The sequence below is a fragment of the Musca domestica genome, unplaced genomic scaffold (assembly GCF_030504385.1).
Source record: "Musca domestica strain aabys unplaced genomic scaffold, Musca_domestica.polishedcontigs.V.1.1 6, whole genome shotgun sequence".
Taxonomy (NCBI): domain Eukaryota; kingdom Metazoa; phylum Arthropoda; class Insecta; order Diptera; family Muscidae; genus Musca; species Musca domestica.
Genome location: NW_026712363.1, coordinates 18,874,516 through 18,892,604, shown reverse-complemented (window position 1 = coordinate 18,892,604; position 18,089 = coordinate 18,874,516). Strand labels below are relative to the sequence as shown.

At 34.9% G+C, this 18,089-nt stretch overlaps 1 protein-coding gene across 1 annotated transcript in view; it reads left to right on the top strand.

Annotated features, from left to right (window-relative positions):
* Positions 1-17,773, top strand: part of LOC101895654 (uncharacterized) — a 300,444-nt gene extending 282,671 nt beyond the window's left edge. Inside the window, 1 exon segment of the mRNA XM_059129222.1 lies at positions 9,774-17,773. Within this exon segment, the coding sequence (XP_058985205.1) occupies positions 10,088-12,913 (2,826 nt within the window). The 5' untranslated portion in view covers positions 9,774-10,087 and the 3' untranslated portion in view covers positions 12,914-17,773.
* Positions 17,774-18,089: the final 316 nt, after the last annotated feature.

Sequence of the window (18,089 nt, the reverse complement as noted above, 5' to 3'; positions counted from 1 at the left end):
AAGCGTAACCATATATTGTGTAAGATATTTTATACATACAGTTGAAGAAATTGTTGGAAAGGAGGGCGGTATAAAAATGACGGGAATATTTTTAATCTTTATACCCTCCACCGTCAAAAAGTGGGTGCTTAACTCAGGGAAATAGAGAAAATGCTTCGACAGCGTCAGCAATAAGAACTCCCCTGGATTTTATGTAATGGTGAGAGGTAAATTATTTTCAATAAGGCCTGGTTAAAATAACCGCCAACGAAAGGTTAGCCCGTGACAAATGTATACTTCGAGTACAGAACCACAAGTGAACGTAGAGGTGCCTGCAATCGCAGAGGATCACAGTGTCGATTACTACAACAGCCAATGAGAGCAAGGGTAAATCAAGGAAAGTAAACTCAACAACAACTGTCGATTGACATTTTCGGTCTTTGCCAAGGAAAGTTGCTGAGACGATGCCCGTGGAGTCAATCAGCTGTTCACTATTCATTGACATTTTCGGTCTCTGCCAAGGAAAGTTGCTGAGGAGATGCCCGTGGAGTCAATCAGCTTTCGTGATTGACTGGACTCGGAATTAATTTTAGAGATGTACATTAAATTTGCCATTCATTTGCAATACCTTGAAATATTCGCCCGAAACTCTGCTAATTGTATAATTATATTTTCTTTATTGCGATGAACTACGCTTGTCTCTCATCGGGATAGAGTCTATATTATTTCATGTACAGGGTGAGATAAAAAACTGCAACAAAGTCAAATGCCATAATTTTTACTTTTTTCAATAATGAAAGCAAAAAATATCGGAAATAGCATCAAATTTTAGAATAAGTTTAGATTTGTTCGAATTGGTCACCTTTGGCCTTCAAACGGCCAATGAAATTATCACACGCTAACCGAATGTTGCTATGCGGTATTTTGGCCCATTCCCGGTGAAGCGCTTGTTTGAGGTTGTCGACACTTTGGTATTTTTTAGTTCCAACCTTGCTTTCCAAAATACTCACGGATTAATATTTTGGAATAGGCTTTACTGGTTCTGGCGCCAGAGTTTAAATGGGACTCTATTCGACGCTTTTCTCCATCCCATCTACATCTCAACAAATACAGGGTTGCCCATATTCGACGGACCTTTGGGCCCATTCCAATCGACGAGGCTTGTCCGCAGGCAACATTCATTGCGTCAATTGAATTTTGTACGAGAACAAATGCAAATCAATGCGAATAATCCGTTGTAAAGTGGACCGAGCCATGCCCAACTGCTGAGAACGGCTTTTTCGGGATGTTCTTGGGGACCTCTCAACACTGACTCGTACGGCAGCGATATTCTCGGCCGATCGCCTTGGTCGACTTTTATATGGCCTCTTCGGATTAGAAAGAGCCTTACCAGTCGAAAATGTTTTGTATAAACGCTTAATGGTGTTCTTAGAAGGCGCACTTCTCACATTTTTTAATGTTTTAACAGCACGTTCAGTTTTCACAATTGACTTCTTCTGTTGAATGTAAATTTCAACTATTTCAGAGCGCTCCCGTGGCGTGTATTGGTTCATGGTAAAAATCTGCTTGGACTGACGCTTCAAACGCGGTATGTCATTAAGCGATGTGGCATCTCTGTCAAAAGTTGTGGCGTTGCCAGATGGGTCCGTCGAATATGGGCAACCCCGTATCTATTAATTTTCATTTTTATCAGCATTTATTTATCCTTCATTTTCTTTTCCATGCCGAATGATTGCAAGGAGGACTTTAAGATTTTTTTATGAGAATTTCCATGACAAAACATAATTTTTATAGAAAAAAATTTTAAGGAATCTTTTGTTTAATAGTCTGATCTTAAAAGCCTAAATTTGTAAGAATATTTTTACAATGTCTTTCGTGAATACTTTTTAAGGTTATATTGGTAAAAATTGGAAGATTTTTTGCCAGATCATTTTAAAAGAACTTCCTGGACAAAAAATAGTGTTTTTTTTTATTGAATTTTTGGCAAATGTTTTTCAAAAACCTCTGAGTGAGGAATTGAGATTTTTATATTTTTCAAGTCTCCCCTTCTTCTTTTTAAGACTAGTTTTACAGTGTATTTCTGATCAAAAATCGGCACAACTCATCAGGGACACAACAGCGTGAAATTAAAAAAAATGTTCAAGGACCTCCTCACAAGATATGGTAGAAATATGGACAATATTTCATATTGGAAAAAATTGGAAGATTTTTTGCCAGATCATTTTAAAAGGACTTCCTGGACGAAAAGAAGTGTTTTTTATTGAATTTTTGGCAAATGTTTTTCAAAAACCTCTGAGTGAGGAATTGTGATTTTTATATTTTTCAAGTCTCCCCTTCTTCTTTTTAAGACTAGTTTTACAGTGTATTTCTGATCAAAAATCGGCACAACAAATCGTGGGGTTTGGAAATAATATTTTTAAAGGTCATCCTGGACACAGCATCGTGAAATTAAAAAAAAAATCTGCTCAAGGACCTTCTCACAAGATGTGGTGGAAATGTGGACAGTATTTTTACAATGTCTTTCGTGAATACTTTTCAAGGTCATATTGGAAAAAATTGGAAGATTTTTTTGCCAGGTCATTCTGGACACAACATCGTGAAATTAAAAAAAAAACTGGTCAAGGACCTCCTCACAGGACATGGTGCATTTTCGATGTCAGGGCTTTTTCAGAATATTTTACTAGGACTTCTTTACTAAAAATTGAAATCCATTATACGATGGAGGGTATATTAAGTTGATCATTCCATTTATCAACGTCAATGTCAATGTTTTCTACGAAAACCAGTAGAGAAAGTCTTAAAGTCCGGCGGGGCCGACTTTACTATACCCTACACCACTTTGCTAATTTAGTAGAGCTCCGCATAACAATTAAACGTTTTAATGGGAGAATTCAACATACACGCTATAATTATAATTTAAAGTTCAAAGGACTAAATATGCCGAAGCATTGGTATCTTTTAAATTCGGACTTGTATTGCCCATTTGGAGAACAATTAATTTGAAATCGGACAAAGATATATATGAGAGCTATATCCAAATGGGAACCGATTTCAATAAAATTTGGCAAAGATATTTCTGAGCTGTATTTCATATATTTCCCTGAATATTCTTGTTACGGAGTGCATATTACGGCTGTGGGTAACAAATATAACAAATCGGATGAACAGTATATATGGGAGCTATAGCTATATCTGAACCGATCTTCACCAAATTTGACATACTAGCTTCTAGACTCTGTTCGGTCGTAAGTGCCAAATTCCATCCCATTTGGACAAATATTAGACGTTTGGAGCAAAATAAAAGGTAAATCGGTCGAAATTTTATATGGTAGCTATATCCAAATCTGAACCGATCTCGAAAAAAATTGGCATAATTCTTTTCAGGCCTAATTTGGTTGTATGTGCAAAATTTCATACTATTGCTGATATTGCACGTTTGGTGCACAATAAAAAGCAAATCGGACGAAGATATATATGGGAGCTATATCTTAATTTTGACCGATTATCTCGTTCGTTCGTCCTTGGGCCAAACAAATGATTTGTGCAAAATTTCATCTTGATATGGCAATAAATGCGAAGTGTACTTTGTTTGCAAAAATAAATGGACAGACAGACGGATGGACGTGCATATCCCGACTCAGAATGTGATTCTATGCAGATCATCCTTTTGACTGTTACAAACAAATGCACAAAGACATAATACCCTGACCACCTTGTGGATATAATGATAATTAGTAAACATTTTCAATCATTGCCATACCATCCTGTGTGCTTAACGCCAAAACTGCTCGATATGTTGCTCCCAAAAGTAGGCAACAAAATTCCCTGCTTTTTCTTCCCAAAAAGCAGAAAACACCAACAGGAAACAAACAGAAATTCATTCACTTTTCCCAACCGACAAATGTCATTGGCCTTTTTTGGGGTGTTATATAAAGGAAATACTTCCACACTGTGTTAAAGACTAAAATTTATGTTTGATGGCGGATATATTTCTTTTCCATACCGCTTACTGGCTTGGGTTCTATGTTAGATTCCTGTTGTTGTTTTTTGCCCTGTTCTGGCATTAAATGTCAGAAACGAAAATATATCGTGGCAGTTGGTAAAGCATTGTTTTTGTTTGGTCCATATATTAGACGTTTTTTTGTTTCTACACGCGATTCTCTCCTTTTTTCTCTAGGATGTTGTAGTGTTTTTGTTGCTGCAAATGTCCTTGTTTGTTTGCTGTTTGTGAAGGCTAACCCTTGGCGCCAAATTCCATATAACTTTGGTAAATAAACTATCTTTTGTGGCACTTGGAATTAAATGGGAGTGGGACAGGGCAATACGAGATGCTGTAATCGCATCACACAAACGAAGAAAAAAAAACACTAAAAGAACAACTATAAGAACAACATCCATAAAGACAATGGTAACATTAGCGTCAGCAACAATGACAAAGACAACACCAAACATTAGCGACACAAATGTGCAAATGTCAGACATTGTAAATTTATATGGCGGTGATGATGTTGGTGGTGGTGGCGGTATTCTTAAGGAAAATCCCTTGAATTTTCTTTTCCTACTGGGGGGATTTGGTGGAGTCTTTTTGGTTGGGCGAGTTGCAGCATAAACAACAACTGAAAACGTTTGACAATTGGACTAGGGGACAGTGGGCATAATTGTGGCTTGGGATTTAAATTATACATTATAATTAATTTGGAGATCTCAAGGAGATTGAGAATATCTCTTTGGCATATTATTGACAGCATAATTTTCTATATTTATCTTTGAGAAAATTAATTATTCTAAATTAGGCATAAGAAGTACTTCATATGAAGTAAACCCTTATATGCAGATTGCCACCAATTCGGAACCTATCCATGTCTCTTCTGTTGCCTAATCAATCTTAAACACTGTCGCCTGAGATTTAATCTGCCACCTCCCCAAATTTAAGGCGGAGGTCTTTAAAGAGTGCTCTCTTAAACTAAAATTAAAACAATGGCAAAAAAAGAAGGCAAAACTACTTACAAAGACCAAGTGTAAGAAACTAAAACTGTGTAGCATATTGTTGATATAACAGTTCGAACAGAGCAAAGAAAAAAGGAACAACAAAGCAAAATAAAAATACAGAAGTCTTTAGCAAATTTTCCATTTCTTTTCTAGGTTATCGTTGCTCCGCAACAATGAACATTGAGATCAATGATTTTCTCAAATGTTGTGGGAGGAATGTCAATGATTTGTTTTTAGTATTTTTTTAGTGTCTTTCAATATTTTTAAATCAATAAAAATCAATGGATTTAAAGAGAAAAAATTGAATATTAATGAAAAACAAAAGTTTGGCATTTGAGCAGTTTTAGTTTGGGCGCAGAAAATACATGAAAATAATTTTATTGGAATCAATAATAAAAAATGCTATGGAAAAGATAAAATGTTGTTGTTGTATATTGTTGACCTGTTATTTTACTTATTTGGTTAATTGCTTGGCTTAAGGTCATTAAAAAACTATGTTTTTATTTTTGAATTTTTCCTTTTTTATTCATCCAATATTTCGATTTCCTCCGGAAATCATCTTCAGGGATCTGTTTTACAAAAAACACAAATTACAAACTGATTTTAACAATATGTAACACAATAAATAACATACATTTTTAAAGTAAAAAGCTCGTCTATTGAGTTTAAATGTCACTATCAAACTAAGTTTTGTTTCGTCGGTGTTTATGAACTAGGCTTCTGTAAATGTGAGCACAATGGTCTGTATCGGTTTTATAATTAATTCGTTTGTCATTTGGTAAACTTATAATATGTAACATTTCCAATGTAAATCGTCTTTTGTAATTATTTTCTTGTGCTAATATGTCGACGGTTTTAAGGTCGGGTTTATGTCCTGTCAATGTGCAATGGGCAGCTAAAGCAGTCTTCTGTTCGAGAGGCTTGTCACTTTTTTGATCCGATTTATGTCCGGAAAGTCTTGTTTTTAATTTCGTCTTTGTCGTACCGACATATGACTTTTGGCATACGTCAGCGTCGTCCCCATTACATGTTATCCTATAAACTACATTGCACTTGTCCTCATTCTTAATTTTAGATTTTGTTTTACTAAACAGACTGTCGACATTATTACGAGATTTAAACGCTAATTGATAGTGGTCCTTATTGTAGATGTTTGATTTACCAAGTCTTTCTGAGAATCCCGGGATGTAAGTAACAGCTTTATATATCTTTTCTTGTCTTGCCTCCTTTATTTGGTCCGTTTTTGCGTGTATAATTAGGTCGTCAATGGTGATAAAATATTTAAAAACTAAAATTTTGCGAAATACATGAATATCGTATTATGTGAATGAGATTCCCGCATTAGCCCATGATTTATTACATTGGTCAAACTTAGGCCGGGTGATAAAATTTTCTTTTAAAAATATTTCCTCAGGCGTTTTCTGACCAAATATGATTTTTTTAATATTCTTTAGGGATGTCATCACATAATTTTTCAGTAACGTCCGGGGTGGGAATCATTGATCATTAAGAATATATTTGCAAGCTACTTCTGGGTAAAAAAGGATTCAAACCCTGGATTTTTAAAAAATATTTGGATACGCTTGGTATAAATCGTCAATATTTTTTTAAGAAATATTTAACAAAATATCATTTTTATATCATTTATATTAACTTTGTCATTCCGTTTGTAACACCTCGAAATATAGATTTTAGATCCAACAAAGTATATATATTCTTGATCTGCATAAAATTCTATGTCGATTTTACAGATGTCCACACGTCAGTCCGTCTGTGGAAATCACTCTAGTTTCCGAACGAAATAAAGTAGATTGATAACAATTTTACTCAAATGTATATTATGTCTGCAGGACTTTTGGTATTGAAAATGGGGCCTTGTAGGTTCACGTTTTGGTATTGCCGCCATATAACGGTACCTCCCGATATTCGGTATTTAAATGATTTTAACGACATTATTCACCGGAATTGTATAAAATTTGGTATTTGAAGTTTGTAATGGATACTACAGCCTAAGACCGAAAATTGTCTGTGCAGGTCCACGTCTTCGTCTCCATATAACGGTACCTCCCGATATTCGGTATTTTGATGATTTTGGCGACATTATTCACCGGAAATGTTTCAAATTTGTTGTTTGAAATTCGAAATGTATAGTACAGCCTAAGACAGAAAATTGTCTGTGCAGGTCAACGTCTTCGTATAGCCCCAATATAATGGTACCTCCCGATATTCGGTATTGTGATGATTTTAGCTACATTATTCATTGATGTTTTTAAGTTTCGCATTTGAATATTGTAATGGCTTATGACAAAAGTTACCTATGCAGGTCCAAGAATGTATCGTCGTATGGACCCTAATGTAACAGCTACATTCGGTATTTTTGAAGTTTTAGCAGTATTTTCAGCGGATTTTATTGTTGGAGGGTATTCAAAGTTCGGCCCGGCTGACCTTACAGCTTTTTTATATGTTTAAATAATATTTTTAATACGATTTTTAGGCTGCAGATTTTTAATACTTTATTCCGTTTAGCCGAACATTTTTTGAGGACAGTAGTGGTGGATTTTTCAATATGAATCTAAAGTAACTTCTGGCATAGACGTTGTTAAAATATTAAATAATAAGTGCCCGTTATTTCGTCAACCTAAAAATTTTAGATTCCTTCTAACAGTTCATATTCGGTCTTTTTTAACCAAAACTGCATATATCGTACTAAATTTTCAAACCTTTAAGGTTTTAATATATTATTAAAGTTTTTCTTTGTCGGAAAGAATAACAGGATTTTTTTCCTTTCATAACGACTGAGGAGGATATTAGTAAATCCATTGCATAATGGACTCCCAGCCAATTCTTTATCCAAAAGTATTTCAATGTCTCTATATGTAAACTCTAGAAACCAACAGTGAACTCAATATCAAATGTCAGAATTTCATTTTGGCATTTTGCACTTTTCGTATGTATTTTCAAAACAATGTCCAATTCTCAACCTCAAATACAATAATAACATTGCATTGCAATTCAAGATTTCAGCTCATTATCAAACTTAGTACCATTTATCCGATTATCATTGTAATCCGCATATCCAAAAACCAGCAACTTTTCTCACAGACGTCAACAGAAATTCAGCTCCATTTCTTCACCCAATACCAAATTAGGTTCTATTTAGTACTTTTCGTACGATTATAGTACACATTTCCAATCTCAATTCGTGATGCCATCAGAGCACTCAAAATTAAATTTCGGAATTCTAGCACTATCCATTTACCTAATACCAAATTTAGTACCACTTAGTACTTTTCGAACAATTATAGTACACATTTCCAAAACCACCTCCATATTTCAATTTTAAATACCAACGGAGACCTCAATATTAAATCTCAGGATTTCACCTTTTTCTTTTTACCTAATACCCAATTTATTACCACTTAGTACTTTTCGAACAATTATAGTACACGTTTCCAAAACTACCTCCATTTCTTAGGCACAAACACCAAGGATTTCAGGATTTCAAATCAATTCCTTGACCCTATACCAAATTTGGTATTATGTAGTAATTTTCGTACGAATATAATACACATATCCAAAATTACCCCCATATCTCAATTATAGATACCAACAGAGGCCCCAATATAAATTTTTAGGATTTTAGCTCTATTCCTTTACCCTTTACCAAGTATAGTATAGTATATTATAGTTTCCTGTCATAGAATGTGTTACCCATTACAAAATCCTCATAACCTATTTAAAAAAAAATGCGTCGAAAAATGTGCCATAAATTGTCAAAATATCGAATGTCGGTAGGTACATTTATATAGTGGCCTATATTGATATTTTTTCTATCGGAAAAGATAGTACCTACTGTGAATATCAAAATATCAAATATTGGGAGATACCCTTATATGGGGGCTATACGAAGACGTGGCCCTGAATAGGAGTAGTACCTATAGTACCTATAAAGAACTCCAATTATCTAATATGAAACAATTCCGAAGAAAGTGGGACACAAGTCATCAAAAAACCCAATATGTGGAGCTACGCTTATTTGACAACTATACCGAAACTTGGACCTATATTGGCAGTTCCAGGCTTACATGCTTATAAACTCCAAATTTCCAGCTAATTAATTTGAAAATTTTGACTAGAACACCCAGAATAGAACATCTTAACTCTGCCGTTACAGTTATATCGAGCTCTACCAATTTGTAGACCTATATGAATAAAATTTAATTCAAAATCAAAAATTTCCTTAGGTAGGCCAAGGACTTGGCTAAATCGACCTAAAATCTTATGCTGATCAAGAATATATATACTTCCTAGAGTCAAAAATGCATATTTCAGGGAGTTACAAACCGAATGACAAACTAAATGCCATAATATGGCAGAGGGTATACGAACATTTTATACCTATGTGACAATTTTTCCCCATTCGCGGTATTTGTCTTTAGTCTTTGAATTCTGAATCGATGTATATGAAATAAACCAGCAACAATTTGTTATACAAATCCCAAACGCTTGGGAATGGCTCTCTTCTCATTAATATTTTGTTTTTCACTTTCAAATTTAATAAAAATTCCAATTACAATAATTCCATGAAACCGACAAACTTCCCTGTCATATTTCAACATTTTTTTCCTAACACCTCAAGAAAAACTTAATTAAAAATCGAAATCCAATAAATTTCCCCATTAAATATTCATAAATCTGCAAAATATATAAAAATTTGTTTTACATTCTCAATAAAAAAATTCATTTTGATTTATGGCTTATATTTCATTGCTGAATTGGTTTTTTCTTTTCTTCTTTCTTTGCAGTTTATTAAAAACGGATACTAATGACGTGTGGTGAATATACAATTTATTGGCAACAAATGGTTCAAATCAACAACAACAACAGCAACAAACGTAACAAACACGCCAAGAAATTGCAAAGAATTTATTAAAAAAAAGGAGGATACCCCCGAAGAGAGAACAAAAAAAAAAAAAAAGAAAACTTCAAAACAACAATATATTTTTTTCTGTGGAGGATAAACCGCAAACACCTACTGAATAGGAAAACAAAAGTTTTTTACAAAAAGAAAAAGAAATAGCAACAACAAAATAGGGAAAACCCAAATTGCTTACACAAAATGAGAAAAACAACGAAAAGAAAAGCGGAAACGAAGGGACAAGCCGAACAACAAACCAATAATATAAACCAAATAGATACAACCGCCACAACCACAATGGGTGTAAATTTTGAATGTTATCAACGTTTGCAGGAGAGCTTTACGCCCGGATTGGTGTTGGAGAAGGTGGAAGATGTCGAAACATGCCATGCCACAGATATCAACTCCCACAGCCGTCATCGACAAACAAAAGAAGAAGAAGAAGAATTGTGTCATAAGCAAATGACAGCAACAGCACTTGTGGGTTGTCTACTGCCAACACAATCCTGTAAACGACAACAACATGGCCACAACAGCAGCAACAACAACACCCATAAAAGCCCAAAAGAATGCACTTCACTGTTCGGTCCCTTGCATTGTTCCCGACAATGGCTAATATTGGCTTTGCTGGCATTGTCGCTGTGTTTACTTGCGGTTCCCGTTAATGGCCTGGCAAATTGTCCCAATGGCTGCCAATGTGACGACGATACTCTGGTGGTCAAATGCGGCGAAGGCACTCTCGATGTGCTACCCATTGCCCTGAATCCGTCCATCCAACGGCTGGTAATCAAAAACAATAAAATCAAAACCATCGATTCGAGCATTCAATTCTATGCCGAGCTGACGTTCCTCGACTTATCCTACAACGATTTGGTGACCATACCCCAGAGGACATTTGCCTTCCAACGCAAATTGCAGGAATTGCATTTGAACCACAATAAGATTGGCCAGATCAACAACAAAACGTTAATGGGCTTGTCGGCGGTGACCATTTTGAATATAAGGGGCAATCTCTTGGCCGAATTGGAGGATTACACATTTGCACCGCTGCTCAAGGTGGAGGAATTGAATTTGGGCCAAAACCGCATAAGTCGCATTGCTGCCCATGCCTTTGATGGCCTGAAGAATTTAAAGGTGCTATACTTGGATGACAATACGTTAACATCAGTGCCGGCACCAGAAAGTTTCCAGGCCATGCCAATGTTAGCCGAGCTGTATTTGGGCACCAATTCATTTATGTCCATACCCAATAGGGCCTTTGAGGATTTGAAGGGTTTAACCCGTTTGGATTTGAAGGGAGCTGGTCTACACAACCTCTCACTGGAGGCCATGAAGGGTTTGGAGGGTGTTCGTTTTCTGGATCTCTCCGATAATCGTTTGGAATTTATACCCCAAAGTGCATTGTCACATTTGGAAAGGCTGGAGGAATTGGCTTTGGGACAAAATGATTTTGAGTCAATACCCACAAACGCTTTGGCCGGATTGAAAAATCTCAAACGTTTGCAGATTTCCGGAGCCCAAAAGTTGCAGAAGGTGGAAAATGGTGCCTTTTCGAGCAACACCAATTTGGAGTATTTGAATTTGTCGGCAAACAAGTTATTGGCCGAAATCGAGGAGAATGCCTTTAGTGGGTTGCCACATCTGAAACATATCATTTTGAAAGAGAATCAAATTACCACCTTAAATGAGGGCCTATTTCCTTGGGCAGATCTGACAACTTTAGATCTTTCCGATAACCCTTTGATATGTGATTGCCGTTTACTGTGGCTGCGCACCTTGATTATCAACAAAAACAATACCAATGAACAGATACAGGGTGTGGTATGTGCTGCCCCTCCCAATGTCAAGGGAGAGCCGTTGAACACCTTGAGTCCGCCCTTGCTGGGTTGCAGCCACAGCAGTCCCAATCAACAGGCTTTGATAAGTATTCTACTGGTAGTCACAGCTGCGGCTATTACCGCCTTGGCTTTGATTATATATTCCTGTCGCCGTCGAATACGTGAGGTGCTCAAGGGGGGTTGGGGCAACTCTGCGCTGGGTCGCAAAGAACGAGAATATCAAAAGACTTTCTCCGAAGAAGACTACATGAATCGCCATCCACAAATACCCTGTGCCATGAGCAGCTCTGCACCCTATTCCACTACCACAAGTGGATATGGTGGCCAACATGCCTTGCAATATATGGGATCCCGACCAATACCCGTTACCGAACTATAGCTAGAAGCACCACCCCCACCTCAACAAAGAGGTCGGGGATCGGCCACAAATGGCACCGTCAGCAACTGTAACACCCTACAACAACTGAAGGTGCCCAATGGTACATCCATGTACAATGGTTGTGGTCCTCTACCCGATAATCAAAACTCCTTTGTCAATCAGCTAAATCAAATACCCTTTATGACCAATAACACACCGCGGCCGTACAACTACCAATCGCAACAGGATATGCGCAAGTTGGCCAATAATAAAAATTCCACAATCACCTCATTGCCAAGACACGGACAAACGGCAAATTGGCAACAAGAAAGTTCTCTGACACAAAATCACATCTATTCGCAGCCCATAACCGCCAATGGTGTGGCCTATGTTACACCAAAGTTCAATACAACCGATCGTCATATCCGTCTGACCCAGGATCATTTCAATCACAACAACTCGCTGAAATATCCCCAACAATATTCTCACAATGGCAGCAATGCCCTCGATGATGAGGATGGTGATTATTTGCACAACAATTCGCATTATTCCTTGCCAGTGGATCACAATAATGATGCTAGTCCTACATCAGAATCCCCGATACCGCCCACACCACCGCCGCCGGCCTTGCCACTACGCAATGGTAGTTGTAACACTACTGGACGTAGATCAACCTTTAGTTCTTTGAATGGTAACTCACAACAGCAGCAGCATAATCACATAAATAATAACAATAATAGTAGTGTGGCAACTCTGCACAAAATTACAACTCTGCATAATAACAATAACAACAACATCAACACCGGCAGTCTCCGGCATCAGTATCACTGATATTCATTGAAAAAATGCCATGAACATGCCGCGAACGCGGCCACCGGTTCAAGGTCTGAGAAATACAATTGGTTGAATAGCATGAAACGGGAGGGCAATGCGGGCCGCTTTGAGACCATTGAAATGACAGCGTTTTTACATTAATTGAGTGGCATTAGAAATGGGAAAAAGTTTTAATATTAGAAATATCTTTATAAGAAAAAAAAAAAAAAAAAAAACAAAACTTGCAATTTAGTTAGGAAAATCTTTGTTTAAATTCAGTTTACTTTTCTCACTGGGAAAGTTAAAACAAAAACTTGAATTTTAAAGACACAGTCACACCAGTTAGCTTTGGTTATAAGAAGACTATGAATATTAGTTAATTTTTTTTTTTTAATTCAAAGGAACCTTGAAAATTCTCTTCCAGGATGTAGTATTTTTTATTGTCTACAAAACTGAGTTTTCCTAATGATTTTTTCAGAGCAAAATTAATTTTTTCCAGAGAGCGAGCAAAAAAATAGAAAGAGAACATTTAATTGAAAAGGATTTCCTTGGATCATCGTCACAAAAATCCCGGTCTTTTATTCTGTATAAAAATATTTTATTTGGAATTCTTCCACTATAGGTGCGTAATTTGCTTGGGTCTTTTGGTTTCCTTCATTATTCGAAAAGAAATTTGTAAAATGTTCGAATAGTTTTGGCATTTTAGTTCATTTATTTTCGTTCAGTTCTTGTCATGGAACTGGTTCCCTAAGTTCATAGGTTCAATCACTTGAAGTATCACTCTATCAATGACGATCAGCCACTTACCAGGAGAAGAAAAAGGTTTTGTGGTTTATATCAACATCCAAAATTACATTGTCGAATATTCTACTAGTTTCAAGTATTAGAGGTATTTTTTATCATGCAACTAGTTCCCATAGTTTATCAGTTCAATCGATTGAAGTAAGGGAACGTAACAAAATGTAATATATTGAAGCAAGTTTTTAATACTTGATTGAATGATTCTGGTGGAATTTATGAATATGGGAAGTTAGGGTTTATAATGACAACCCGACCTTTTTTTAAATTGGTTTATCGAAATTCTTTTAATGGGGATCCTCTATTTACCAGGAGAAGATATAGTTCTTCGAGTTTGCATCGCCATCCGAAATGACATTGTTAAATATCGTGGTAATTTTTGTCATTTTAGTTCTATCTTTTTTCACCATGGAACTAGTTCTATTAGTTCACTAGTTCCATCGTTTGAAATAAGGGAATGTAACAAAATAATTGAAATTTATTCTCGTGAAATTTATTAGAATGCGAAGTTAGACTTCGTATTAATCAGGAGCTCCGTTCTTATTGAAATATTTTTTTACAGGAATATTCTAGAAGTTTTTTGCATTTTTGTTCCGTTTATATAATTGAACTAGTTCCTTTAGTTCACCAGTTCAACTGTTTAAACGAAGGAATTGGAATTACCTTTGCGAGGCAAAATTAATATGAGCGCAAAAACCTTGACCTCAGAACATTATAATATTGTATAGGGAAAATGTATTCTAATTTATTATATAACCAGTTCTCCAAAAGAAAGTGGGAGTTAACACAAGTTTTTTAAAAATTCAGTACAATTTTGAAATGAATTTTGGTATTTGTCAATAGACCAGAAAATAGTAATTGATATTCTAGTCCAGCAAGAAAATCGTTCTCTTTGTAGTTGAACTCATTTTACTGAACTAGTTCGTTCTTTTAGATTAGTTTCTAGTTCGTCGGACAGATTAACTAAATAAATAGTAGGGATTACCGATTTCTTAAATATCCATTACGATTTTGAAATACATTTTTGTTTTTGCCAATGAACGTATGTTTATTTAATTTCACTGAACTAGTTCATTCTCTAAGATCAGTTTCCAGTTAACCTACATAAGGAAACGGTAAGATCTTACGGCATTCTTCAAGTATATTTGGCAATATACGTAAGAAATAGGCCTTGATACTTTAGTCCTGCGATGAAATCTCGTTGCTTTGCTTTTCACGACGCTTAAAATCCATTTCCATTTTATTTCGCTGTAAACGATCCAAACAAGTTTGAGAAATGTTCTTGATCGTCAGTTATTCCTTTCAGTGAATCATCCAATTGAACTAGTTGAATTGGACTAATTGCAGAACTCGTGTTCCAAATCATTTTTCAAGAAATTGTTATGGCGAAATATTTAACGGCGTTTAGTAATTTCTGATCGAAATCGTCGTACCCGATCTTCTTGGAAAGCTTCAAATTATCCCGAAACAAAACGAAATATTGCGAAAATGGTAAAGGAACAAAGTTCTAATGGACTAAGTAAGGCAACTAGGTTAGTCGATCTTTTCAGTGAACCATAAAATTGAACCAGTTGAACTGAACTAATTGAAGAACTCACATACCAAGTCATTAATCAAGAAATTGATATTGAGAAAAGTGTTAACTAGGACTAATTCCGCCTGATTGGAAACGTCCACCTCCAACATACGAAATTAAAATTATCCCAAAAATTTATTTTATTTGATCGATATGACAGAAACCTAAAAATTCACCAGCACGAGATATCCATCTACCCCTTCGAATCCATAATGGGAAATTGTAGAGCGATCGGTTGTTAAATTTAGCTACGATCTTAAAAATAACAGCAGCTCATTCTCTGCCTTAGATCCATGACAAATTTGTGCTAGGGCTTTCAATAGAATTAAGTCATTGGGGAAGAACTAGTTCGAAGCAACTATTTCGCAAATGGAAAAATCGGAACAATTTTCAGCTCCTTCGCGATGTGTAGAATATTTGCACTTGAACGAAGGACTGTCGTAAAAGGTTAGACAGAACGAAACGGAATGGCAGAATGAAAATGAACGATTGAGCTGAAATGAACAACTGAACTAAAATTAAGTATGGAACTAAATGAACGAACTAGTTCCTCTTGACGGAAGGGACGAGAAAGATCGAACAATCAGAGATATATTCAACTCTTTCGAAAGATCAGCAGAACAAAACGCAAGGCTAAAATTGATACAAAAGATTGATCTGAAATTTTAAAACTGAATTAAAAGGAACTAAGTGAATGAACTTGTTCCCTTTCGAAAAATCAGCAGAACAAAACGGAAGGCTAAAATTAATACAATTGAGCTGAAATTGAACAACTGAACTGAAAGGAACTAGATAACGAACTAGTTCCTCTTTAGTACTACTGATTGATAACTCCAGATATCAAAGTATCAATTTTCAGCCAGGTCCTGTGAAACACTAAAATACGCAAACGTCATTGATATTTTTTCTTAAGACGAATTTTAATTTATTGAGAACCCAAAATGTCAATTTAAAGGTGATTCGGTTGGGTGCAGTGTCATGAGGTATGCCAATCAGCCGAATAGTATTAGTTCGGCCAGTTTTTAGTGAAGGAAACCTGTGAAAATATGGCTAAAATTAATGATAAGCCATTGCAGACCTCAGGTTATTGTGCCTAAGTTTTCACTTCCCCAAATAAAAAAGTTCTCTAATCATTGATCTAAAAAATGGATCCGAAATCAAAGACCTAAAATAGTAAAGACTGGACAAAATGCATTATGGAAAAATAGTTAATGTGAAATATATATAGGGGCGCTGCTCACAACAGTGACATGTTAGCATAAAAATCATACTTACAGAGCAATTTTGAGAATAACATTCTCTGTAAACCAAAATTTTGGACTAAAAATTGCATTCCATTGACGTTTTCAATTAATTGAAAATTGCATTTACTGTTAAAAAAACTTAACATTGGTGATTATGTTGTTAAGATATCGTAACAACAGAGGTATGTACACCTGGTGACAATATTTTGAGTCTGTCTTGTCCCATCTTTATACTCTATGTCTTTGCCGAAATTCTCTCAAGCTTACTATCGCCTCTAGTATAGATCCAATTTTCTTTTTGACTTTAGGCCTTTTCCATGTTGCTGTTAATATTTTGTCACAGATCAAAGGATTATTATTAACGATAAGCCATTGTAGATCCCTGGTTATCGTCTTTTAGTTTCGCAAATAGAAAATGTTCTCCAAGTCTTCATCTGAAAAATGGATACGAAGTTCTCTCAAGCTTACTTTCGACTTTATTCGATAGTAAGCTTACTGTAGATCCAATTTTCTTTTTGACTTTAAGTCTTTTCTATTTTGGTGTTAATATTTTTTCTTAGATCAAAGGAAAACTCAATGGCCCTAGCAGGAATAACTCAATTATATACATTCTCCTTGTCACCGTTCAAAACCTATACCCAAGCATTTCCAAAAACGTAAAATCTTTCCCGGCTAACTTTGTGCAGAGTTGTACTCCATTTTCAGTTTTGCAGATTTGCCCATAACTATCTATTATTTTCATTATTTGTTTGATGATACTAAATTATTTTGTTTAACAAAAAAAAAATACATAGACCTTTCTGTATATTATATTAGTTTATTTGGTAAATCAAACATAAAACAAACCTTTCTCTATTCTATATATATATATATAAAACATATATAAATAATATATATTTACTTTTCAAATTACAAGAAAGAAAGAAAAAAATAAGTAAAAAATCAATTTTTTATGATATATATATGTATTAAAATATTTAACTCCAACAACAAAACAATTATGATTTTTGTAAAAAATTTAAAAATACTGAAACAAATTGTGTATATACTCGTATATCTTTAAATTATATAACAAGGAAAAAATATTAAAAATAAATTCTTTAAATGGTATGGAAATAATATTTAATAGCTATAAAAATCAAATTTATTGTATTTTACAAAAAGACAACAAGAAAAACAAATTAAAACAAAAAAAAACAACAACATATAAACATGTATACAGAAAACGTAAAAAAATAAAAATTAATATATAATATAAAACAACAACAACAAACCAATTCCAAGTGATTTTAGTTTAAGTTTAATGTTTATGACATGTAAATAATATTAACGATTAAATTATAAAAATTATCGATAATAAACGAAATCAATAAAAAAACACATTAAAAATTATTATAACAACAAAAAACAAAAATACAAGTGTATAAAATACATTACATATTAATGGAAATCTAATTACACCCAACAAAAGGGAAATTTTAGTGGAGAATGTGTACAAAATCACACATACAAAGATTCACACATACATCCAAAATCCCTAATGGCCATTTTAATGGTAGGTAAACTGACAAATTAC